Source organism: Pristiophorus japonicus, chromosome 20 (assembly GCF_044704955.1).
Source record: "Pristiophorus japonicus isolate sPriJap1 chromosome 20, sPriJap1.hap1, whole genome shotgun sequence".
Taxonomy (NCBI): Eukaryota; Metazoa; Chordata; class Chondrichthyes; family Pristiophoridae; genus Pristiophorus; species Pristiophorus japonicus.
In genome coordinates this window covers 35,687,304-35,713,522 of record NC_091996.1, presented here as the reverse complement: position 1 = coordinate 35,713,522, position 26,219 = coordinate 35,687,304, and the positions used below count along the sequence as shown (strand labels likewise).

Below are 26,219 nucleotides of genomic sequence, written 5' to 3'. Positions count from 1 at the left end.
CGTTTGAATTGAATGTAAGCACTCTTGTAGTGTCAAACATTTGGTGTAACAGTCATCAGGGTCCCAAAACACAGCTCTCCACATTCAAGCAAAGCGTTCATTTATGAGCTGCTGACTTAACAATTTTGCAGTGGCATACGCTCCGTGTGCCCTCCGCTGTGGTGTTGGGGGGGTTCCATGGGTTCATCTGGAAGCTCCTCCTCATACTCCTCATCCTCACTTTCCTCCACCGTCTCCTGCACTCTCTCCTCAGGTGGTCCCACAGTCTCCTGTGGCAATTCCTGTCCCTGCATGATTGCTAAATTATGCAACATGCAGCACCCCCCTGTGAACTGAGCAACCTGCTCAGGGTGGTATTGCAGCCTGCCTCCCGAGTGCTGCTTCAGCACTCCAATTGTCTTTTCGATAATATTACATGTGGCTACATGGCTCTTATTATATCGTTGCTCGACTTCTATCTGAGGGTTCCGCAGGGGTGTCAAGAGCCAGGTGGCGAGGCCATACCCTTTGACCCTCAGCATCCAGCTTGACCTTGTGGCTCAGACTTGAACAGGTCAGACACTGCTCTCAGGAAGATGTGCGCATCATGGATGCTCCCTGGAAAGTTGCCATTCACTGCCATTATGCTGTGTGTGGTTGCAGACGAGTTGCACGTTGAGAAAGTGGAATCCCTTACGGTTTCGGTACACCTCCGCCTCCTGTAATGGTGCTCGCAGGGCAATATAGGTACAGTCAACAGCACCCTGCACCTTGGGGAAGCCGGCAATGCGTGCAAATCCCACAGCCCTCTCACTCTGTGCCTCCCTGGTTATTGGGAAGTTTATAAATTCCATCCGGTGTGCATACAGTGCTTCGGTTACCTGTCGAATGCAGCGATGAGTAGCGTGCTGAGAAACAGAGCATATGTCCCCAGCTGATGCCTGAAAAGAGCCGCATACATAAAAGGAAATGCCGCAGTCACCTTCATCTCCACAGCGAGTGCAGTAATGCTGGTGATACTGGGCTGCAGGGTCTGCCTTAATGAGCCGGCAAATCTCATTGATCACCCCTTTTTGGAAGTGCAGCCTTCGAACACACTGTGAATCGGTCAGGTCCAAGTATGAGCGCTTCTCCCTAAAAATCCTTTGTAGGTCAGGCCGCCTCCTCCTCCTCCTCCTCATCAGTCTGTGACCTCCTCCATTACCCTGATAATTCTGCTCAATAAACCTTCTCCCATCTGGATCCTCCATTAGACAGGTATTCAGCAATACACAGCCTGGGATAATACAGGCTCCATTCTTTTTCAATCTCCACAATATTTTTTGATGGAAAAAAAGTAACTGAAATGCCTTCTATCTTAATAATGTACTCAGTACCAATAAACATACCTTTCCCACTGTAAATCGCGCTGTAAATCGCATGGTAAAGTCACTGTCCACCTCAGAAATACAGAGGCGCTGCTTTAGCGGACTGTTCCCGATTTAAAAAATGGCGGCTCCAAGCACTCCGCCCATTCCCGCCCGCTTACCATCGCGTAAAACCACCTTTTCCGGCTCCGGTGGTATGTCGGTGGTAGGTAATGGAAATCGGACATTTTGGGCGGTATGCGGGCAGCCCTGCGCGGCGGACGGTGTGCATACCGCTTGGCGGTATATCAATGATGAATATTCCACCGAGCGGTATATCGGCGGAATGTAGGTGTTTTTTGACCAAAATTGCATTTTTGGGCGGTAGGGGGCAGTATGTCGACCAATTTCGGCCCCTATGTCCTTTATTTCAGTGATCTGTGTCATATCCCTTCATCCTCTTTTCTCCAAGAATAAACAGCTCTGACATCATCCTGTCACATTTCTCTGAACGCTCTCCATTACATAAATGTCCTTTTGAATGGATGCTTAAAATAATCCCAGTGATCTATCCATACATGGTCAACAGGTGACAATGCATAGTTCTTGGAATACTTACATTAATGAATCAAATTACTTCAATGTTTTCTTGCGTGTCTGTTAAATTGCAATTCATTTTCAAATATAGAACTGCACTGAGTGCAAGGGACTTCTGCGAAAAAATAGACAAGAACAAGTTTTTAGTTTTGAAAAACCATTATTACATTTCCCTTTTTTTAAAAAAAAAACCTAGCCCGAGAAACAAAAGTTGACGAGATTGAACCAAAACTGGAACTAAACGATCGAGCCAGGTACTCAATTGGGATAAAGCTCTCCAGTTAAGAAATGAATTGAAAACTAAAAAGGGAGCAATTCTATAAATACAAGCTAATGAGTGAATTATTATGTAAAACATTGCCCTGTATTCATTCTACATGGCTGTAATTGCCAATTCTGCAAAAAGAAGATACGGTTGTCTTGAGTGAAGAAGTTTCTCCTTTAGGACTGAGATGAGGAGAAACTTCTTCACTCAGAGTTGTTAAGCTGTGGAATTCCCTGCCGCAGAGAGTGGTTGATGCCTGTTCATTGGATATATTCAAGAGGGCTAAAGGGATCAAGGGGTATGGAGAAAAAGCAGGAAAGGGGTACTGAGGGAATGATCAGCCATGATCTTATTGAATGGTGGTGCAGACTCGAAGGGCCAAATGGCCTACTCCTGCACCTATTTTCTATGTTGGGGTTGATTGGTGAGCTGAGAACTGCTAACACTTGCCCAAAGTTATAAATCTATTGCATAAAATGTTAAATAAAACCATTAGTTGTCATGAGTTTTAAATGGAAAAAGTAAGCGTTTGTACCATTTTCCTTATCTCAACTTAGCATTTTTAATGAATAATTCTTGAATTCTGATAATATGAATACCTGCTTACTGCCCAAGTTACAAGCAGGTTGTGTCACGTCTGTTGGTCAAATGGCCTGAGATTAGTGAACGTTTGTGTATGCACACTTTTTCTTTTAAATAGAGAAAATAATGAGCATGAGAAAATGCTCCTTGCCACCAAACTTCTAAGGAGGTATGAGGAGGAATTTCTTCTCAGAGGGTTGTAAATCTGTGGAATTCTCTGCCCCAGGGAGCTGTGGGGGCTGGGTCATTACATATATTTAAGGTGGAGACAGACAGATATTTGAACGATAAGGAAGTGAAGGGTTATGGGGAAGGGCGGGGAAGTGGAGCTGAGGCCATGATCGTATTGAATGGTGGAGCAGGCTCGAGGGGCCGAATGGCCTACTCCTGCTCCTATTTCTTATGTTCCTATGAGAGAGCTGGCTGTCATGGAACCTCACAGTAAGAGGGAGGTGTAGCAATGGATTCAGCTAACATGCCACTTCGCACCTGGGAGGGCTTTATTTTTTTTAAATAGCTTTGCACAATTTCAATATAACATTTGTTAATTACATCTGGTTTCTGACTAAAGGTATGTCACGTACTACATGACCCTATTTTGGAAATAGACCTAAAGTTTGTTATTTCAATTACGAGGATAAAATTGAGCTCGTCTCTAATGCATGCAAGATTGGATAATTTTCTGAAATTCAGCACCAAGAATCCTACGTGAATCCTGGTCACTTGGGAAAGGAATGGTCACCCAGCAAGGCATTATCACCATAAGGAAATGGGGAGAAAAATAAAATAACTTGTATTTATATAGCGCCTTTAACGTAGTAAAACGCCCCAAAGTGCTTCATGCGAGCATTCTCAAAATGTATACTGTGCCACATAAGGTGATGTTGGGACAGATGACAAAGTTTGGTCAGAAGTAGGTTTAAAGGACCGTCTTAAAAGAGGATAGCGAGACGGAGAGGGTTAAGGAGGGAATTCCAGAGTTAGGGTCGTGGCGGCTGAAGGCACGGCTATCAACGGTGGAGCGATTAAAATCAGGGATGCTCGAGGCCAAAACTGGAGAAGCGCAGATATCTTGGAGAGTTGTAGGGCTGGAGGAGGTTGCAGAGATAGGGAGGGGGCTGGAGGGGGTTACGTAGATAGGGAGGGGTGTAGGGGCTGAAGGAGGTTGCAGAGATAGGGAGGGGTGTAGGGCTGGAGGAGGTTACAGAGATAGGGGGAGGGGTGTAGGGGCTGGAGGTTAGAGATAGGGAAGGGTGTAGGGGCTGGAGGACGTTACGGAGATAGGGAGAGGTGTAGGAGGTTAAGGAGATAGGGAGGGGTGTAGGGGCTGGAGGAGTTTGCAGAGATAGGGAAGGGTGTAGGGGCTGGAGGGGGTTACAGAGATAGGGCGGGGTGAAGGGGCTGGAAGAGGTCACAGAGATAGGGAGGGATATCGGGGGTTTCAGAGATAGGGAGGGGTGTACGAACTGGAGGCGGTTACAGAGATAGGGATGGGTGTAGGGCTGGAGGAGTTTAGAGATAGGGAAGCATGTAGGGGCTGGAGGGGGTTACAGAGATAGGGAGGGGTGTAGGGGCTGGAGGAGATTACAGAGATAGGGAGAGGAGAAAGCTCACAAAACGCCTATGGTCTGTAAGTAAACTGGGAATAAGCAATATTAAAAATCTTTCAACCCACACGAGCTGAAATTGTGGATAAAATTGATAGTAAGATGAATGCAATTGTCGTCACTATGGATGAGAGACTCGGCAGCAGCTTGATATCTGAAGACAGGCAAAGGAGAAATTTGGCAGGACAGAAGTATCAATGAAACAAACTCTAGTTGGATTAGGCATCACAGTGTACCGTCACCAAGGAGAAAGCCATCAACTGCTTACCACCGAGAGCTGTGCTGATGTAGAAGAGGTCGAAGTGACTCGAGATCTGCTGACATGACTAGCTTGATGTAAGAAAACTTTGAAGTATTGAATTCAGGAAAAAAGAATGTTTTACTTTCTTATTGTTGAACAATTAAAATAAAAAAATGTAAACCTCCCTTCCAATACGAGGAGGTTTTTACAAGGCCGTTCCTACAAGGCCGTTCCCAAACACTTGCTGGAAAAGGCAAACCATTTTGTTTGGGAGGAAGAACCGCATATCATTTTCATCACTGGCGATTTCCACAAGTAACGGGCTGGTGTATTTCAATCTGTTATTAATTTGTAGTTTTTCCTAGCTCTTTACAATATTTATTGTAAAGGTTATCAATTAACTAAAACCTGCACTGAAAAAGCACCAGAGTATCAATGAGAAGATAAATTGAGCTAGCCGCTGGTTATGCACAATTCCATGAAGCGTTGCTCAGTTTGAATGGTTCACTGCTAGCACCCTTCTCTCTGCAATCTGAGTCTAAGCCATCTCTTCGATTCCTGTTAGCTATAAGGGCCCCAGATAAAATTACTCCATTCCCCCTAACGTAGGACACTCTCATCAAAGTACCCACAGATTGGAAGAGCGTAGCCCTCAGCTGGCAATCCCACTTAGACCAGTTATAAGAATTGTTGATGTGGGAATGGGAACGAAAATGTCACTATGCAGCAGGAGTGGGTGCCTCTCGGAGGATGAGTTAAAAGCACGTACAATGGGAGAACAGGGGAACAATTATTCTGCATCTGTCCATGCTTCTCTTGCCCTGAAATTATTTCCTGACACTGCTTGGATGTGTAACGTAGAAAAATACTCCCTTCTCCAGCAGTGAGATTGCTGAACTAGAGCAGAAGATTTGGTATATATATATATATATATATAATGTGTGTGTGTGTGTGTATTTATAGACCCATAACTAATGGATTGTGTTTATATGAACCAGGACACCTTCAGTAAGCTGATCCTCAAATTAACAGGACCTTCTGGGATAAGTAGCCTGATGGTTCTCTGTATCTAAAGATGAGGACCAGAAATAAGTTACTTATTCCATCGCACTCCTGGCTGGCCTCCCACATTCTACACTATGTAAACTTGAGATCATCCAAAACACGGCAGCCCGTGTCCTAACTCGCACCAAGTTCCGCTCAGCCATCACCCCAGTGCTCGCTGACCTACATTGGCTCCCAGTTAAGCAATGCCTCGATTTCAAAATACTCATCCTAGTTTTCAAATCCTTCCATGGCCTCGCCCCTCCCTATCTCTCTAATCTCCTCTGGCCCCACAATCCCCCCGAGATATCTGCACTCCTCTAATTCTGCCCTCCTGAGCATCTATGATTATAATCGCTCAGTGATTATGTTGCTAGATTAGTAATCCAGAGGCCGAGACTAATGATCCGGAGATGTGAGTTCGAATCCCACCACGGCAGCTGGGGAATTTAAATTCAGTTAATTAAATAAATCTGGAATTAAAAAGCTAGTATCTGTAGTGGTGATCATGAAACTACCAGATTCTCATATAAAACCATCTGGTTCACTAATGCCCTTTTGAGAAGGAAATCTGCCGTCCTTACCCGGTCTGGCCTATATGTGACTCCAGACCCACAGCAATGTGGTTGACTCTTAACTACCCTTTGACATGGCCCAGCGAGACACTGTTATACCAAACCGTTACGACAAAGTCAGCACTGTGGGAGCACCTTCACCACACGGACTGCAGCGGTTCAAGAAGGCGGCTCACCACCACCTTCTCGAAGGCAATTATGGCTGGGCAATAAATACGATATCCAGATCCCATGAACTAATAAATAAAAAAACATTGGTGGCTGTGCCTTCTGTTGCCTCGGTCCTAAACTCTGGAATTCCCTGCCTAAACCTCTCCGCCTCTCTTTCCTCCTTTAAGACGCTCCTTAAAACCTACCTCTTTGGACAAGCTTTTGGTCACCTGGCCTAATTTCTCCCTATGTGGGTATGGCTCAGTGTCAAATGTTGTGTCCTATAATACTCCTGTAGAATGCCCTAGGATGTTTTACTACATTAAAGGTGCTATATAAATATAAGTTGTTGTCACTGTCTGATCACCTGGAAAATGTCTGCCTTTGGACACAATGTCTTGACCCTGTCCAGTCCGGGTCAGAAAAGTGCAAGTGCAGGTACAGGCTGATTCTGTGCTCGGATACAGCAGACTGTTGGCAAATTCGTCTTGTGAGCCACTTGTATTCAGGGAAATGTGGAAGTAAAACTAAATACATTTAAAATACACAGAGTAATGAATGGACAAGCCTATTAGAAGTTATCCAAATCAACAATGCTACTTTTTGAAAAGTCATTAACTTATTACTCTTGGGAAACAAAATTTACTTACTTGGGGAATGGAATTTTTTGACATGATTCTGCAGTTCTGAGGCTGACACTGTGCTTGTGTTACAAATTCGACAAATAAAGTTCTCCAAATCTGAAAAATAAAGAAGCACAGCATGAAGATGCTCCAGTAGTTGCTATGAATCATGACGTTGGCGCGTATGCAGAATCGAACACTTGGGTGGCAGACCAGCTTATCTTTAAAATCTGTTTCCTGGCTACACTCAAGTGTAAAGGACATGTGGCACCATTCTTCTGACCAATTGTCCGATGGCATTTTGACAGTGATCCATATTTTGACGGTTTTAATGTAGTGCACCGTCTGAACAGCTGAGATACACCGGGTGTGTTGCATAGAGTCGGGGAGACACTTCCCAAACAGCCTGAGTAAGAGAAATGCTAAGTATTGCCTCTTGCATTATGTTTTTTTAAATGTTTATACTTATTATGTACTTCTTTGCTTCCCAGTTTTGGCTCTTGTACTCTACTTGCACTGTGCATTTCCTCTGTTAAGGACTGGAGATTTACTTTACCAGAGTCATGAATCAGAAGCGTTTGTGTACCTTGCTTTCTTCAGGTGCTGTCCGCAATGGCAAAGTTCAGTACCCGGGGGTGGTACTGTCAATTGCTGGAAGCCTCTGCTAACACTGGGTGAGCAGTCAGTGTTGTTGAGACCCATACAGCCATTTCTCCAGAACACAGAGTGCCTGTGTTTTGTACAAAGACAAGGAAGTTTGCAGGAATACTCTGCTTTGTGAATTTCTGAAGCTTGGATTGTTGCCTTGATTTTTCTGTTCTAAACACTAACAGCTTGCTTGTGGGAATTACTGTACCTGAATAGTATAACAGTGCAGTGATTCCTTTGTTGTCTTTTTGATTGGATTGTCCGTGCCATATGTTCAGCTTTGTAAATAGCTGTCAAGTAGATTTTAGGGGCTATTTTACAAGGCTCGGTTCTTGGCTCGGGTGGGGTTAAGGTTTCAACATTGTAGGCCCAAATTTCCCACCCACATTCACTGAAAGTGAGAATCTGTGCAAAGTTGCCCCTTTGGCATATGTTGGTAGTGTGTTTTATGCACAGTGATGAACTGGAATGGACTGCTTGAAAGGGTGGTGGAGGCAGACTCGAGCGTGGCTTTTAAAAGGAAATTGGATAAGAACCTGAAGGGAAAGAGTTTGCAGGGCTCCGGGGAAAGGGCAGGGGAGTGGGACTGGCTGAGGTGCTGTTGCAGAGAGCCGGCACGGGCTCGACGGGCCGAATGGCCGCCCTCAATGCTGTTACCATCCTATGATTCTATGATGGTGAGCTCTGATTTCTGACCAGTACCTGGCTGCTTTTTTACCTGGGATACTGAAGTGCTTCTTATAACTTAAATTGTTGGCCATTTCAGTTTTGTGTTTGAGACCTTGTGCACAAATTGGCTGCTGTCTTGCCGACGTATCAACAGTGACTACTCTTCAAAAGTAATGTATTGGCTGTGAAGCATTTTGTGAGATCCTGAGAACATGCAGGTGCTATTTCAATTCAAATCTTTAACTTGGTTGACTTTATTTTGGGATGTGGATGGGCGGATGAGTCTTGGTTCTTCGAAAGCTCTTGCACTTCATCGATGTTCGCTTCAAGACTGTAGCTAGCACGTTTACATTTGTACAAGCCCCTCTCCCTGCAGTGGCCTGGGATTCCAGCACACCTTACAATCAGCATACATGTTGCTTCCTATCCTCTGAACAAAACAGCGAGGAGCAGGTACTGTGCTGAGCCTCTGCTGCCAAGGGTATACAGAAATAAATGTGTGCACAACTGAGTACATCATGCACTCCTTCACTCTAATTTTGCTGAGAAAAAGTGATTAAATGTTATGTTATACTAGTTTATATTATGGGGGATTTCAGTGTTATTCTGGATGAATGCACCAAGTTGGGCAGAATGACCTTATTATCTGTAATTCTCTTATGATCTTGTAAACATTTTCTAGCCCCAGGGATTGGAGAACATGCAGATTCCAATCGCACTGAAAATCTAAATTCTGAAGAAGCAAGTCTTGGCACATCACCGTAAACCTACCTGTATGCCTAATAATGATGTGCTTTTGAGCATCGATGGGTCGGTTGAAACCCTTTTCACAGTGTGGACACTTATACTTCAAGGCCTGATGATGTTCTGATTTGACGTGAATGTCCAAGTCCTTTGACCTGAAAAAGCCTGATCCACACAACAGACAGAACTGTTTCTTTTTTCCTGTAAGTAAAAACAAATTTCTCATAGTTGTATTCTTCATCACGGGCTGTCCATTCACGTTGGGTTGTAAACTTGTAAAGAAAGCTGAAGGATTCTAACATTACTATATACAAGTCTACTGCATATATACACACCTACTCATTTCAGCACTCCCTCTGGAAAAAACTAATAATATTTGCCGTCTTCATGAATGCTATGCAAGTGTTGCAAACAAAAAGAACTTTAATAAAAAATTATACTTATTAAAACTCTTTCTAATACAATTTCATATGAGACACAAAAGATTAACGCAATAAAAGAGACCAGCTTGACTATATTATTGGCCACTGTAGGTAAGGTCCATGTAAATTATGGATTGCTTCTCAAGCCAATTAGACAGGTTTTTGGCAGTTGTTACATTTTTTACTTTGCTGTCTGCTTCTCTCAGTTATACCCGTCCATGTTCGGCACTATGCCCTGAGCGTGAGGTGGCCCATTGGCACGCCCCTCCATGTTAGGCACTACTCCCTGAGCGTGAGGTGAATTGGCCCATTGGCATGCCCCTCCCAATGCTGTTTTCCTTCCAGCTGCTAAGTACAGAACAGCAGCATGGATTTCTTATAAGAGCACAAGAAATAGGAGCAGGTGTAGGCCATAGGGCTCTTTGTGCCTGCTCTGCCATTCAGCAAGATCATGGCTGATTTTCCACCTCAACTCCACTTTCCCGCCCAATCCCCGTATCTCTTGATTTCTCCTAGAGCCCAAAAATCAATTTATCTCGGCCTTGAATATACTCAATGATTCAACATGGAGTCTTTTTGAGTGGAGAATTCCAAAGATTCACAATGATCTGAGTGATGAAATTCCTCCTCATCTCAGTCTTAAATGGCCGACGCTTTATCTTGAGACTATGCCCCTAGTTCTAGACTCTCCAGCCAGGGGAAACAGCCCCTCGGAATCCTGTATGTTTCAATGAGATCACCGCTCATTCTTCTAAACTCCAGAGAGTATAGACCCAATCTACTCAATCTCAGCTCATTGGACAACCCTCTCATCCCAGGAATCAATCTAGTGAACCTTCGTTGCACCGCCTCCAAGGCAAGTATATCCTTCCTTAGATAAGGAGACCCAAACTGTGCACAGTACTCCAGGTGTGGTCTCACCAGGGCCCGGTACAACTGTAGCAAGACTTCCTTACTCTTATACTCCAACTCCCTTACAATAAAGGACAACATGCCATTTGCCTTCCTTATTGCTCGCTGTACCTGCATGCTCGCTTTTTGTGTTTCTTGCACAAGGACACCCAAATCTCTCTGAACACCAACATTTAATAGTTTCTCACCATTTAAAGAATATTCTGTTTTTCTATTCTTGCTACCAAAGTGAATAACTTCACATTTCCCCACATTATACTCTATCTGCCACCTCACTGCCCACTCACTTAACCTGTCTATAGCCCTTTGCAGGCACTTTGTGTCCTCCTCTCACTAATTTTCCTGCCCCCTTCTAAGAAAATGTAATTGAGCCAAGAAAGGCCTCGTGCAGAAACTCAGTCCACATTTGGGGATTGGCAATGGCAAATCATAGGAGACAACTTTCAACCCATCAGTTTGGGTGGCACCATATTCGTGAACTGACGTGAACTGACCTGGTCCCTTTGCTGGTCCCCTGCCCTTCAGAGTGTCAGCTGTAGCTCAATGGGCAGCACTCTCGCCTCAGAGTCAGAAGGTTGTGGGTTCAAGTCCCATTCCAGGGACCTGAGCACAAAAAATTTCTAGGCTGACACTCCCAGTGCAATGCTGAGGGGGCGCTGCACTGTCGGAGGTGCTGTCTTTCAGATGAGACATTAAACCGAGGCCCTGTCTGCTCTCGGTAAAAGATCCCATGGCACTATTTTGAAGAAGAGCAGGGGAGTTATTCCCGGTGTCCTGGCCAATATTTATCCCTCAATCAACATAACAAAAAACAGATTATTTGGTCATTATCACATTGCTGTGCGCAAATTGGCTGCCACGTTTTCTACATTACAACAGTGACTACACCACAAAAATGCTTCATTGGCTGTAAAGCACTTTGAGATGTCCAGTGATCGTGAAAGGCGCTATATAAATGCAAGTCTTTCTTTAAATAGTACAACAGAATTGGGAAAATGTGAAGATATATATTTTGGAAAATAACTGAGAAAAATTAGTACTTGCTAATTTTTTTTTATTCTAATGAACCAGGTAAAGAAACTAAATGCAATTAACAGCATTTGTACAAATTTGCAATTCATATTCGCCAAAATTAAATCTCCTAAGTTATCTCAAGAGTAGAAAGATTTGAAATTCGAATTCCGATTGCAAGGAAAGTGTACCTCCATGCATACGTTTGTGTTTCCAGAGAATGGAATAATGCAAGTACTTCTTTCCACAAAGACTGCAACTGCGCACTCCTGAAAATATAAAATGTTAGCATGAGACCATTAGGTTATAGATTCCAAAATTGACACTTAAAACACATTCTCATTGCATCACTGTATACTTAGGATGTTGTAATAATACTAAAACAATGCCTTGTCAGGAAATACAGATTTTAAAATCACAGTTTTGATTGATATGGGGAATCCCATAGAGAAAGGTTTGCCACTCTTAAGTAGTCTTGTCCAGGGAGGGGAGGAATAAGTGTTTGGAGAGGGTTCCTTGCTGCCGTGAAATGTGCCAACATGAAGGTATTTGAGGGTGTCTATTGGAGGTGCCTAGCTGAACAGACTGTGTGGGTCCTAGAGCCTGTTTTGGGTAGAAAAACTGAAGTGGAAAACTACTTGTGCAATGACGTTTATCACAGCATTTCAGAAATTCTAAATACAAGGAAGAATGTTCAGTAGAATCCTTGTAAGTGAGGCTTTGGGTCCTGTCTTGAGACAAGAGAAGCTTGAAGCAATGCACTGTAGCTGGACACCAGAATACGAACACACAGTGCCTTAGAATGAAGGGACGCAGGCCCAAGCTCCTTGCTCCTGTGAGTTCCCAATCACAGCCACACTGTGCAGAGGTATTGCAGGTAGAGGTCGGGTGGGTCTCCTGGGAGGAAGAAGTTTGGCAGAGTCTCGCTGCTGCACACCTCTTTAATGGCCCAGTCGGAGCAAAATCACATTGGCCTTGCAATCGATACAGAACAATGTTCGCATATCAGCTACCCCTTCTATTATGTGTACAAGAACTCCACGAGGCTGAGTACTGTGAGCTAAACTTAGTGTGACCTTAGTCTTTATTACAACTCCAGAGTGCCTAAACAACATGGCAGCCAACCTTTTATACTGGCCCTGCACGTGTGTGCAGGTGACCATTAGGACTCCAACAGTTGCGCTCTCTGGTGGCAAGTATTACATAGTTACATACATAACACCTTCCATCAGAGATTGAGCATTTATAGTTCAGAGGGATATTCAATTGTCCCATTGGTATATTAACACATTGCATCATAGCAGGACACAGCGTCTCCTTCACATCTCGTTTCCAGCCTCAACTGTGGAGGTGGCATTTAGGTGAAGCTTCCACAGAGGGAGAGAAACAAGGCAGTGACTTGAACTGCGCTATTCCTTTGCACCTTCCAGCAAGCACAAGAGCAGTAGTGGCAGAGGCCTGGGACAGTATTGGGAAATGGCCCACTGCACAGTGTATCTGAAGAGGAAGAGAAAATAACACCAATGGAAATATTAAAAGGAAAGATGGAGAAAGGAAAATCCAAAGATTGAAAAATTGCTCGATGCGATTCTGTTTTTAAGAGAGAAAATTCTTCCCTTAACTGGGTCACTTACTCCCCAAAGTCATTTCTAATATCCATAATCCAAAAATAGGTGAAGAGACTGAGCAGTGCACCAACTACTGCCCCTGGTTTGTTATATTCATTCTGAGCCCTCCGGGGGCTCGCCTGCCGCGACGTAGCTCTGAGTAGAGCGCTTGTTTTGGGAGTCTAGTATCGGGCATGTAGACACTGTGGCCCGTCCACCGGAGCTGATCGAGCGTGGTCAATGCCTCGATGCTGGGGATGTTGGCCTGAGAGAGAACGCTGACGTTGGTGTGCCTGTCCTGCCAATGAATTTGCAGGATCTTGTGGAGGCAGCGTTGGTGGTACCTCTCCCGTGCTTTGAGGATCAAACAGTAGAGGAGCAAGCTGTGTTGCTGAACTTCGAGCAAATGTGGCTTGTTTCTTTCTAAATACAATTTTTAATGTTCTGACTCAAAAGGGAAAATAAATGGTGTATACAGTGAAATAACAAACGAGCAGTGTCCAAAGCAGTAAAATTCACCATCGTGTCTGAAACTGGTTTAGCGCAGTACTGAAATAAAGTGCTGAAATAAAAGAACATAAGAACATAGAATTAGGAACAGGAGTAGGCCATCTAGCCCCTCGAGCCTGCTCCGCCATTCAACAAGATCATGGCTGATCTGGCCGTGGACTCAGCTCCACTTACCCGCCCGCTCCCCGTAACCCTTAATTCCCTTATTGGTTAAAAATCTATCTATCTGTGATTTGAATACATTCAATGAGCTAGCCTCAACTGCTTCCTTGGGCAGAGAATTCCACAGGTTCACAACCCTCTGGGAGAAGAAATTCCTTTTCAACTCGGTTTTAAATTGGCTCCCCCCCATTTTGAGGCTGTGCCCCCTAGTTCTAGTCTCCCCTACCAGTGGAAACAACCTCTCTGCCTCTATCTTGTCTATCCCTTTCATGATTTTAAATGTTTCTATAAGATCACCCCTCATCCTTCTGAACTCCAACGAGTAAAGACCCAGTCTACTCAATCTATCATCATAAGGTAACCCCCTCATCTCCGGAATCAGCCTGGTCAATCGTCTCTGTACCCCTCCAAAGCCAGTTTATCCTTCCCTAAGTAAGGTGACCAAATCTGCACGCAGTACTCCAGGTGCGGCCTTACCAATACCCTATACAGTTGCAGCAGGACCTCCCTGCTTTTGTACTCCATCCCTCTCGCAATGAAGGCCAACATTCCATTCGCCTTCCTGATTACCTGCTGCACCTGCAAACTAACTTTTTGGGATTCATGCACAAGGGCCCCCAGGTCCCTCTGCACCTCAACATGTTGTAATTTCTCCCCATTCAAATAATATTCCCTTTGACTGTTTTTTTTTCCCAAGGTGGATGACCTCACACTTTCCGATATTGTATTCCATCTGCCCAACCTTAGCCCATTCGCTTAACCTATCCAAATCTCTTTGAAGTCTCTCTGTGTCCTCTACACAACCCGCTTTCCCACTAACCTTAGTGTCATCTGCAAATTTTGTTACACTACACTCTGTCCCCTCTTCCAGGTCATCTATGTATATTGTAAACAGTTGTGGTCCCAGCACCGATCCCTGTGGCACACCACTAACCACCGATTTCCAGCCCGAAAACAACCCATTTATCCCGACTCATTGCTTTCTGTTCGCCAGCCAATTCTCTATCCATGCTAATACATTTCCTCTGATTCCGCGTACCTCTATCTTCTGCAGTAACCTTTTGTGTGGCACCTTATCGAATGCCTTTTGGAAATCTAAATACACCACATCCATCGGTACACCTCTATCCACCATGCTCGTTATATCCCCAAAGAATTCCAGTAAATTAGTTAAACATGATTTTCCCTTCATGAATCTATGCTGCGTCTGCTTGATTGCACTATTCCTATCTAGATGTCCCGCTATTTCTTCCTTAATGATAGTTTCAAGCATTTTCCCCACTACAGATGTTAAATTAACCGGCCTATAGTTACCTGCCTTTTGTCTGCCCCCTTTTTTAAACAGAGGCGTTACATTAGCTGCTTTCCAATCCGCTGGTACCTCCCCAGAGTCCAGAGAATTTTGGTAGATTATAACGAATGCATCTGCTATAACTTCCGCCATCTCTTTTAATACCCTGGGATGCATTTCATCAAGACCAGGGGACTTGTCTACCTTGAGTCCCATTAGCCTGTCCAGCACTAACGCCCTAGTGATAATGATTGTTTCAAGGTCCTCCCTTCCCACATTCCCGTGACCAGCAATTTTTGGCATGGTTTTTGTGTCTTCCACTGTGAAGACCAAAGCAAAATAATTGTTTAAGGTCTCAGCCATTTCCACATTTCCCATTATTAAATCCCCCTTCTCATCTTCTAAGGGACCAACATTTACTTTAGTCAGTCTTCTCCGTTTTATATATCTGTAAATGCTTTTACTAATCAGTCAGATGGCTCATTTTGCAGATTAATGTTTGAGCTGATGGCAACGGGCTAAAGGCAGGTCGCAGCGATGTAAATCATGACTCCAGGCGTCTAGGAGGCTGAATTTTATCTACTATGGTGAAAGGACAGACACACGTGAAGAATATTTTTGTGTGGTCAGTACTTTATCACAACAGAAGGCAGGAACCATTCCCTTAACAACAGAAATTATCCGTTTAAAATTAGAAATGTCTCTTAATTAGGAATAAAAACTTTGAGCAGAAAAATCGAAAGACATGGGCCAGCGTCCATTTTTAACTGATTATATTTCTGTGAAGTGCCTTGGAATGCTTTTCTATGTTAAAGGCGCCATCTAAATGCAAGTTGTCGCTGCTGCTTAAATAATGTAAGCACTGCATATTTTGTGAAACTCACAAAGTACATTTGGGTGATGCAGTGGGATAGACACTGGCATTTCACCTTTGAAACCTCGAGTTAAATCCAGTCCTTTATCTGCTGGCCTCGAGCGACGTGCATGAAACGGGTTTGGGTCGCCTCGGTCTAGTCATCAACGGGTTTCAGCCCAATTTGCAAAATTGCCCTTAATTTAGCACTAAACTAGAAATCTTAGTCAGACAGGCCACAGGATAGCTAGTGTGGGAAATGGAACAATATCACATTGGCGCATTGGGAATGCTTTCTGGGATAGTGCCTAGACAGAGTATGGGGGAGCGGGGGGGGAGACTTTAATCTGCATCTAACTGTGTTATGGATTACTTCAAAATGCTTGATACTAACACCAACTGCTTCATCATGATTAACGCAAAATGAAGAGAGTATTAACTGATCCGTGCAGCACTCTTCTGTCCTGTTATAAACGCACATCTGTTGCATCTGAAAAAATGTTGCTAATCAACAAATGTAGAATTGGGGAGGAATAGGAGCTCTCAGTTGGGAGGAGCAGCTGTGGGGCCAAGAATCAGGACCAGTTGTTCCTGTCAGCAGAGAAAAATAATACACGTGTTCTCGAAAATTTGGGGGAGAGAAAAAAATCGATAATCTTCTCTGCAGAAGCTGACGAAGCCCATGTTAGGTCAGTCAGACATGAATTTACCCAACTGCCAGGATATCCGTGTCCGGAGTAAGTGCAACCCTCGATGATCAATTAAATCTGGTTGTCAGGAATAGATTGTAGCAGCATAATGGGCTTAAAGGTTATCTTCCAAAAATAAAGAAGAACAGTACAATTTAAAATAAGCTTTTACTCTACAAGTTAAACTTGTGAATTGGTAAACTAGGAAATTCTAATGTTTTCACAGGGGAAAATAGCTACATGATTGATTATTAACAGAACAAGCTTTTCCTGTAATGATAAGGACCACTGATACAAATATTTTTAACAAGTGCATGTAGTATTTAAAAAAAAAACACCCAAATAAAAATCTGGGTTTAATGGAAATACAATTCTGTGTTCTTTACAACCTATATAACCGAACATGCATCTAAAAAGCAGAAATTGCAAAGTGCTTCTATCATCCTGGAGCCTTGCTAGACACGAGTGTGGCTCAGAAATTGGCCATAAAACATTGTAGTGATGATTATGCATACTGCTTCCATCAAACAACGTTTCCTGCCCACAATCAGGTTTCCTGCCCCACAGCGCAGCATCGTAATCTCTGTCCTCAGCCGTTCTCAGCGATATCTAATCTACATCAACTGGTTCCACAGACCTTCATGGCAAGATCATGAAGGACTACATTCTGCGATTGTATGGCTGGTGCCAAGCCTAATTATAATGGCCAAAAGTCAGACGTACTAATCTCAATGTCCGAACTCCCGTTACGCGTTCTCGTCTTGCGAAGCTCTGTGCTAGGGGTAACTAATCATAACATTTGCCCCTGCATTCCATAGATACTGAAATTCTAGGTAAATTGAACTGGAAATCTAGTTAGAAATTGCTGGAGATTCAAATGTTTCTCATCATTCCCACCCATGAAACCACTACCTATACAAAATGTATTGGATGAAACTGTACTGTGGGATATTAAAAAATACGTTTATCAGTGTCTGTGTGAAATTCCTTTGTCCACTATATTAAAGAAGGCATCTGCCCATTTAAAGTGAACTATTTAGTGCCCTGTTTAAGTAGCAGGCAAAGGAATATTATCTGAATGCTTGTGTGTACAAAATTGCATTATGTGCTAATATTGCATTGTGCAATTTCATCCTAATAATTTATAAAGCCAGTAGCTATAATTGAAGGGTATAATGTAAATGTATAGAAGTGACTACCAGTGTGCTATCTTGCTTGTAGCTGACTTCAGTAACCATTTATTAGTGGGTTAACATTTTTCAGATATTTTGCCTCTTTGGAAAGACAACGTTAAACATTAGTGGGCTAATTAGCATTGGCCCCTGGGCCCTGATACAACAAAGGGCAAAATGAGTTATAGTCTCTGTTCCTCCTCACAATCCAATGACTCTTACTGGGAAGTGTGCCACTGTAGACATTGATAAGGATATTGATTGCCTTTCTGTGATTCCCTCAATAATTGAATAGTCTGCTGACATTCATTGGGTTCTTGCACAAAGAATTGCCACTTCAGTAAAGTGCTGCCAGAGCCTTTCGAATCTTGCCCGGGCAGGAGTCAAAACTTGCAAGAGAGAGTAGGAATGGAAAAAAAAAGTTGTGTAAAATGAACTTACTCGAGGGCTTTTTGAGTGTCTTTTTGTTTTTCGCAGATGTTATTCTCCCAGTTTCAGTCTGATTGGCAGAGCCTTGGACAAGTTTCACTTCACCTGCAGGACAGGAAAATATACAAAGTAAAAACACACAGGCCCAAACTTGGTCAAAGCTAAGGCCCGCCCAAAGGACCGGCGAGGGACCTGGCAGTACTTTAGCCGGGAGGTTCCTCAAAAAGATCGGCAAAGACTGCCCGGCAGCAAAAAGACAAATGTGGGCGGCAGCGGGCGGGAGTTCCCAATCTCGGCGGCAAATGCAATCCTCGCCAAAGTGCCACCAAGGAGTGAGTCAGGACGGGGGGGGGGTGGGGAAACACCTAAAAATAAAAATTTACACAAAAAGAAAGACCACTGGAAAACCTTCAGGGGACCCCATTCACCTGAATCGCTGTTAAAAATAAATAAATAAATAAATAAAAGAAGTTTACTAACCTTTTTTTTGCAGGTTTCTTACTTACCACTGGGGTTAGACCTGCCTCCACGCAGCGGCCCTTCCCCCTGCTGCCGCCGACTCCCGCCCGGAGCAATCTGGCAACTCGGTGGGCGGGAGGACACTCGCGTGCTAGCAGCCGTCAGCGGGCGGTTCCCAGCGGTCTTCCTTCCTCGCCGGCGGGAGGCTGAGAGGAAACTGGCACCGAGGGGAGACCGCCCAAAAAAACTCGCCGGTAGCCGGCAGTGAGTGCACCGAGTTCAGGGCCACAATCCTTTAAAAAGCTGAAGGGAAAGCCTTTCACTGTTTCCCCCGTTCTTGCAAAGTACCCTGGGCCTTTAAACAAAGCCGACTAAAAACGCACCTGATGACTTCTTGTCATCATTTTCAACAATGTAATATTTGATTAAAGATGTAACGTTACTGATCTGAATCTTGGGTAAGTGATCTGTAAGACAGAAAGCCACACACTATTATTGCCCGATCTGAAGTTTAAACACACTAAAATAATACCAACAATACTTGAATGTGTTAAGATAACCGAATGTAATGCAAGTATTTTATTAGAAATAATATAAAACGATATACAAAAGAGTAATTTTGTATAGATACAACAAAAATTGACAGAGCTATGGAGAAAGAGCGGGGGAGTGGGATTAATTGGATCGTTCTTTCAAAGAACTGGGACAGGCACGATGGGTAGAAAGGCCTCCGTCTGTGCTGTATAAGAAATAGGTGCAGGAGTCGGCTATTTGGCCCCTCGAGCCTGCTCCGCCATTCAATAAGATCTTGGCCAACTGATCATGGACTCAGCTCCACTTCCCCGCCCCCTCCCCATAACCCCTTATCGCTCATGATTCTATGCTAGCAACTTGCATTTAGATAATGTCTTTAATGTAGAAAAACATCACAAGACGTTTCACACAATCATAAACAGACAAAAATAGACACCGAGATAAAGGAGATATTAGGAGGGGCTTGGTCAAAGTGGTGGGTTTTAGACAGCTCAGGATCAGTGAAGCCCGGCCACCAATGGTGGGTGAAAGGAGGTGGAAATAGCCAAAGTCAAAGGAAACCAAGCTGGAACGTTGGCCTGCTGGTTGACAAATGTTTCTAGTTGTGTTTAGTGAATAAAATTGCAAACACATTCAATCTGTGAAGGTTCAGGAGTATTGACCGATGTTGGCAGGCAATGAAATATATTATTAGATGGTTAAACTTTATTTTTCCCCTGAAGGGCAAACACTACAGGTAAGTAATTTGTATTTTTAAATGGGCACAAACTGACTGTGTGAAACATAGAAAATAGGTGCAGGAACAGGCCATTCGGCCCTTCGAGCCTGCAACACCATTCAATATGATCATGGCTGATCATGCAACTTCAGTACCCCTTTCCTGCTTTCTCTCCATACCCCTTGATCCCTTTAGCCGTAAGGGCCACATCTAACTCCCTTTTGAATATATCTAACGAATTGGCCTCAACAACTTTCTGTGGTAGAGAATTCCACAGGTTCACAATTCACTGAGTGAAGAAGTTTCTCCTCATCTCGGTCCTCAATGGCTTACCCTTTATCCTTAGACTGTGACCCCTGGTTCTGGACTTCCCCAACATCGGGAACATTCTTCCTCCATCTAATCTGTCTAATCCCGTCAGAATTTTATATGTTTCTATGAGATCTCCTCTCATTCTTCTAAATTCCAGTGAATATAAGCCTAGTCGATCCAATCTTTCTTCATATGTCAGTCCTGCCATCCTGGGAATCAATCTGGTGAACCTTCGCTGCACTCCCTCAATAGCAAGAATGACTTTCCTCAGATTAGGAGACCAAAACTGTACACAATATACACCAAGGCCCTGTACAACTACAGTAAGACCACCCTTGCTCCTATACTCAAATCGTCTCGCTATGAAGACCAACATGCCATTTGCCGCCTTCACCGCCTGCTGTACCTGCATGCCCACTTTCAATGACTGATGTACCATGACACCCAGGTCTCGTTGCACCTCCCCTTTTCCTAATCTGTCACCATTCAGATAATATTCTGCCTTCATGTTGTTGCCACCAAAGTGAATAACCTCACATTGTATCTACATTATACTGCATCTGCCATACATTTGCCCACTCACCTAACCTGTCCAAGTCACCCTGCAGCCTCTTAGCACCCCACTCACAGCTCACATTGCCACCCAGTTTAGAGTCATCTGCAAACTTGGAGATATTACATTCAATTCCTTTGTCTAAATCATTAATGTATATTGTAAATAGCTGGGGTTCCAGCACTGAACCTTGCGGTACTGCACTAGTCACTGCCTGCCATTCTGAAAAGGACCCGTTTATTCCTACTCTTTGCTTCCTGTCTGCCAACCAGTTCTCTATCCACGTCGATACATTACCCCCAATACCATGTGCTTTAATTTTGCACACTAATCTCTTGTGTGGAACCTTGTCAAAAGCCTTTTGAAAGTCCAAATACACCACATGCACTGGTTCTCCCTTGTCCACGCTACTAGTTACATCCTTAAAAAATTCTAGAAGATTTGTCAAGCATGATTTCTCTGTCATAAATCCATGCTGACTTGGACTGATTCTGTCACTGCTTTCCAAATGCACTGCTATTACATCTTTAATAATTGATTCCAAGATTTTCCCCACTACCGATGTCAGGCTAACCAGTCTATAATTACCCGTTTTCTCTCTCCCTCCTTTTTTAAAAAAGTGGGGTTACATTAGCTACCCTCCAATCCATAGGAACTAATCCAGAGTCGATAGACTGTTGGAAAATGACCACCAATGCATCCACTATTTCTAGGGCCACTTCCTTAAGTATTCTGGGATGCAGACTAACAGGCCCCGGGGATTTATCGGCCTTCAATCCCATCAATTTCCCTAACACAATTTCATGACTAATAAGGATTTCCTTCAGTTCCTCCTTCTCGCTAGACTCTCAGTCCCCTAGTATTTCCAGAAAATTATTTGTGTCTTCCTTCGTGAAGACCAATTTGTTCAATTGGTCTGCCATTTCTTTGTTCCCCATTATAAATTCACCTGATTCTGACTGCAAGAGACCTACATTTGTCTTCACTAATCTTTTTCTCTTCACATAGCTATAGAAGCTTTTGCAGTCAGTTTTTATGTTCCCTGTAAGCTTACTCTCATACTCTATTATCCCCCTCCTAATTAAACCTTTTGTCCTCCTCTGCTGAATTCTAAATTTCTCCCAGTCCTCAGGTTTGCTGGTGAAAATAAGAGGCAAAGTCTGAGAATAGATTGACAGCTCACATAAAAGGGAATCCAAAGGCCTTCGCCTGGTATATTCACAGTGAAGGAGTTGTAAGTGCGTCTGATTAGGGACCAATGTGGAGATGTATTGACGGAGGCAGAAGGAATGACAGAAATACTAAATGAACACTTTGCAGCGGTGTTTACCAAGGAAACGGGCGTTTGCCAAAGTTACAGTAAACTAGGACCGAGATGAGGAGAAATGTTTTCACTCAGAGGGTGATGAACCTGCGGAATTCTCTACCACAGAAGGCTGTGGAGGCCAAGTCACTGAATATATTTAAGAGGGAGATAGATAGATTTCTAGAAACAAAAGGCATCAAGGGGTATGGGGAGAAAGCAGGAATATGGGGCCCAAGTTTCCACATGATTTGCGCCTGATTTTTAGGAGCAACTGGTGGAGAACGGACTATCTTAGAAATCGCAATTCTCCACATTTTTTTTTCTGCAGTTCTAGTCAGGTAGAACAGTTTCACTTTGGAACAGAATGTTTTCTTCAAAAGGGGGCGTGTCCGGCCACTGACGCCTGGTTTCAAAGTTTCCACAGTGAAAACGTATCCAAACTAACTTAGAATGGAGCAAGTGAAGATTTTTGTAGAACTGAAAAAACCTGCTCTACACATTAAAAAATCAGGCGCAGGTTGCAAATTAGGCGTCCAGAACGAGGTGGGGGAGGGGGAAGGGAAGTCATTAAATTCTACAATCAATCCTTATTTATACTTCTACAAATATTATACAAATAAATCCAACCTGAATAAAAATTTATAAGCAAAGAAAAGATTAAATAAACCATCTTCCTACCTGTGTGAAAGTGCTTCAGCCAGCCTCACAAGTTCGTTCATTCCCGACGGCAGGGGGGGGGAGGGGAGGAAGCCGTTCCCGACGGCGGGAGGGAGGGAGTGCGGGCCCGCCCGACCGCAGCGGGGGGGGGGGGGAGGAAGCCGTTCCAGACGGCGGGCGGGAAGGAGACAGTCAGAAGGCTGCAGGAAGCCTCAGAAGTTGAGCAGTCATGCCTGACGGCATGGGGCCGTCGGGAAACGGCTGCCTCAACTTCTGAGGCTTCCTGCAGCCTTCTCACTGCTGCAAGAAGCCTCAGTGCTGATGTGCTGATGGCAATGTGCTTTTATTAAAAAATGTTCAAAAATTAAACAGCTACAAAGAACTACAAAAATGGCCGCGTGCCAATGTTTCCTTCACACTGCGCGTGCGCGAACGCTCCAACGCGCACGCGCAGGGTTGCCGGCAGGAAAAAAACTAATTTAAATGGTACCCGCCCCCTCCCACTTACAAAATCGGCGCGAGTGGTAGGCTCCGCCCCCTGTATGCCGCGCCAGGCAGACATGGAGCTGCAAGGCGCTTGAGAATAGCACGTTTTTTTTTAGGCGCGAAAAACGGGCGCCCAGCTCGGAGGAGCGCCCGTTTTTTATCGTGTGGAAACTTGGGCCCATGGTGTTGAGATAGAGGATCAGCCATGGTCATATTGAATGACGGTGCAAGCTCGATGGGCCGAATGGCCGACTCATGCTCCTATTTTCTATGTAACACCTAAAGCTCTGATTGGGTCCGCTTGATCACATGATGATTGGTCCCTTTGGAGGATAAGACATGCCCAGTTTCTCTGGAATGTGTAATTACAACAGTCCAGCCTACGTAATCAGTGACATTGCAAAGTGTAATTCGAGCCATTCTGACTGCCGACTCCAGACAGAATGGAGCTCACTTGGAACAGACCGGGTTCACTCTCACGGGTTAAGACACTCTTCCCCCCCCCAAAACAAGTTACTGCCCCACCCCCACCGCCCAAGTGCCTGACACCTATCCCTACCCTCCTCAGCCCAAGTTCCTGACATTACCCCACCATCCCCACCATAGATGGGGCATTGTGTGTGGTTAACAGAGAGAGAAGTCAGAGGTTTACTGGGTTCAGGAAATGAAATCAAGCAAGTGTAGGGGGAGGAGAGGGAGCGCGTGGAGCGGGTGTAAAGGGGGTGGGGTTGGAAGAACGTGATCTGTCTTACCCCCCCGGATCACATTTTCACTAAAGTCCCCCAGTTAGACCTGGATCACGTTCTACCCTATCTCCACTGTGCTCTCCGTGCTCATTACCGCCCCCCATCGATTTCCTCACCTCCTCTCCCCGAGTTCCCTCTCTCTCTCTGCCTTCCCTCTCTCTCTTCCTCCTCGAAGTCTCTCTCTGCCACTCTCTCTCTCTCTCTCTCTCTCTCTCTCTCTGCGCCACTCTCTCTTTCAGATCAGACATTAAACTGAGGCCCCGTTTGCTCTCTCAAGTGGACGTAAAAGATCTCAAGGCACTATTTTGAAGAAGAGCAGGGGAGTTATCCCCGGTGTTCTAGCCAATATTTATCCCTCAATCAACAAAACAAAAGCAGATTATCTGGTCGTTATCACATTGCTGTGTGTGGGAGCTTGCTGTGCACAAATTGGCTGCTGCATTTCCTACATTACAACAGTGACTCCAAAAGTACTTCATTGGCTGTAAAGAGCTTTGAGACGTCCGATGGTTGTGAAAAGCGCTATATAAATGCAAGTCTTTTATTTTCCTCTCTCTGTCCCCACTCCCTTCCTCCCACCACCCACCACCCCAAGTCTCTCTCTCTCTCTCTCTCTCTCTCTCTCTCTCCACCGACCCAGTCTCTCTCTTCCCCCCCGTCTCTCTCTCCACCGCCCCCCCCCCCAGTCTCTCTCTCCACCGCCCCCCAGTCTCTCTCTCCACCCCACCCCCCAGTCTCTCTCTCCACCCCCCCCCAGTCTCTCTCTCCACCCCCCAGTCTCTCTCTCCACCCCCCCCAGTCTCTCTCCACCGCCCCCCAGTCTCTCTCTCCACCCCACCCCCCAGTCTCTCTCTCCACCCCACCCCCCAGTCTCTCTCTCCACCCCCCCCCAGTCTCTCTCTCCACCCCCCCCCCCAGTCTCTCTCTCCACCCCCCCCCCAGTCTCTCTCTCCACCCCCCAGTCTCTCTCTCCACCCCCCCCCAGTCTCTCTCCACCGCCCCCCAGCCTCTCTCTTTCTCCCTCCCCACTCTCTCTTTCACCTCCAACTTCTTCTCTCTCTCAGAAGGCTGCGAAAATGTTTGTGTAGATAATTACAGCACTATCTTTGGCAAATGTGCTGGGGGCTCCTTTAGTACAGTCTTTGATTTGCGAAAGATAAAAAGCCCAAGGAGTGTGCTCAGGCGGCAGATCCAGGCTCAGCAACATGGTTCAAAACCACTTCTGGCTCCCCTGAACATCGCACTGCACTGGCGCGACCGCACCAGGCAGAGGCCACAGCCCCCATACGCAGAAGACACACAATCCCTCCCCATTATTAACTTGTTTCTTGGTGGAGATCAGCATTAAGTAAAAAAAAATGACATCCCACATGACTATAGAATGAGGGGCTAGTGACACGTGACAAGGTGGCAAGACGCCTAGTGATGTGATTACAAATACATCGCACCTCTCATGGCCTTCGGACATCGCTATGCACCACAGTTCATGAGTTACTTTTGAAGTGCAGTCATTGTTGCAATGGTGGCAAATGTGGCAGCCATTTTGGCACAGCAAGGTCCCACAAAAAGCAGAGAGATAATTGTCTAAATAATCTGTTTTTGTGATGTTGATTGAGGGATAAATATTGCCCAGGATACTGGGAGATCGACCCTGCTCTATTTCGAATAGTGCCATGGGATCTTTTACATCCAGCTGACTGAGCAGTAGGGGTCTCGGTTTAATGTCTCATCCACAAGACGGCCCTTACGATGATGCAACACCCCCTCGGTATGGCACTGAAGTCTCACTTGGATTATGTGCTGAAGTCTCTGGAGTGGGGCTGGAGCGCTCGACCTTGTGACTCAGTGACAAGAGTGCTCCCAGTGAGCCGAGACTGACACCTAATGGCTAACATTATTGTCTAAAGATAGAAAACAAAAAAATCAAACTGGCCTTGAGACGAGACTCTCACAGGCGTGTCTCCGGCAGTCTCTTTCACGTGGGTTGCTCTTGTCTGAGGTGCTGCTGTGGGACAGGAAAAGCCACAAAGGGAAAAGTTAACATCCAGCAAGGTGCGGAAGAAAATACTCCGTCAGGGTAATTCTGCTTGTACCTTTTAAACAAGGCAGCTTGTAAACATACCTGGCAATTTTAACAGCCTATTTTCAACAGTGCGGGCTTTTTCCAGAGATGTAACATCGCGAACCTGGATGTCAGACACACAATCTGTAAACCAGAAACGATGCACAGTTATGCTCGGAGGAGGAACAGTTGACCACACTACAGATATAAACCAACAACTTTACAATGTCTCAAAATAATGGCCTAACTGAATTTCAA

At 44.7% G+C, this 26,219-nt stretch overlaps 1 protein-coding gene across 6 annotated transcripts in view; it reads right to left on the bottom strand.

The window, feature by feature from the left end:
* Positions 1-26,219, bottom strand: part of LOC139232480 (zinc finger protein 436-like) — a 111,291-nt gene that overhangs the window by 8,395 nt on the left and 76,677 nt on the right. For all 6 annotated transcript variants that reach the window (XM_070862748.1, XM_070862742.1, XM_070862745.1 and 3 more), the window contains 8 exons: positions 26,022-26,105; positions 25,833-25,904; positions 18,971-19,054; positions 18,141-18,233; positions 11,607-11,684; positions 9,098-9,271; positions 7,037-7,126; positions 1,945-2,037 (listed from right to left, as the gene is read on the bottom strand). In XM_070862748.1, the coding sequence (XP_070718849.1) occupies positions 1,964-2,037; positions 7,037-7,126; positions 9,098-9,271; positions 11,607-11,684; positions 18,141-18,233; positions 18,971-19,054; positions 25,833-25,904; positions 26,022-26,105 (749 nt within the window). In that variant the 3' untranslated portion in view covers positions 1,945-1,963. The remainder of the gene's footprint in view (positions 1-1,944; positions 2,038-7,036; positions 7,127-9,097; positions 9,272-11,606; positions 11,685-18,140; positions 18,234-18,970; positions 19,055-25,832; positions 25,905-26,021; positions 26,106-26,219) is intronic.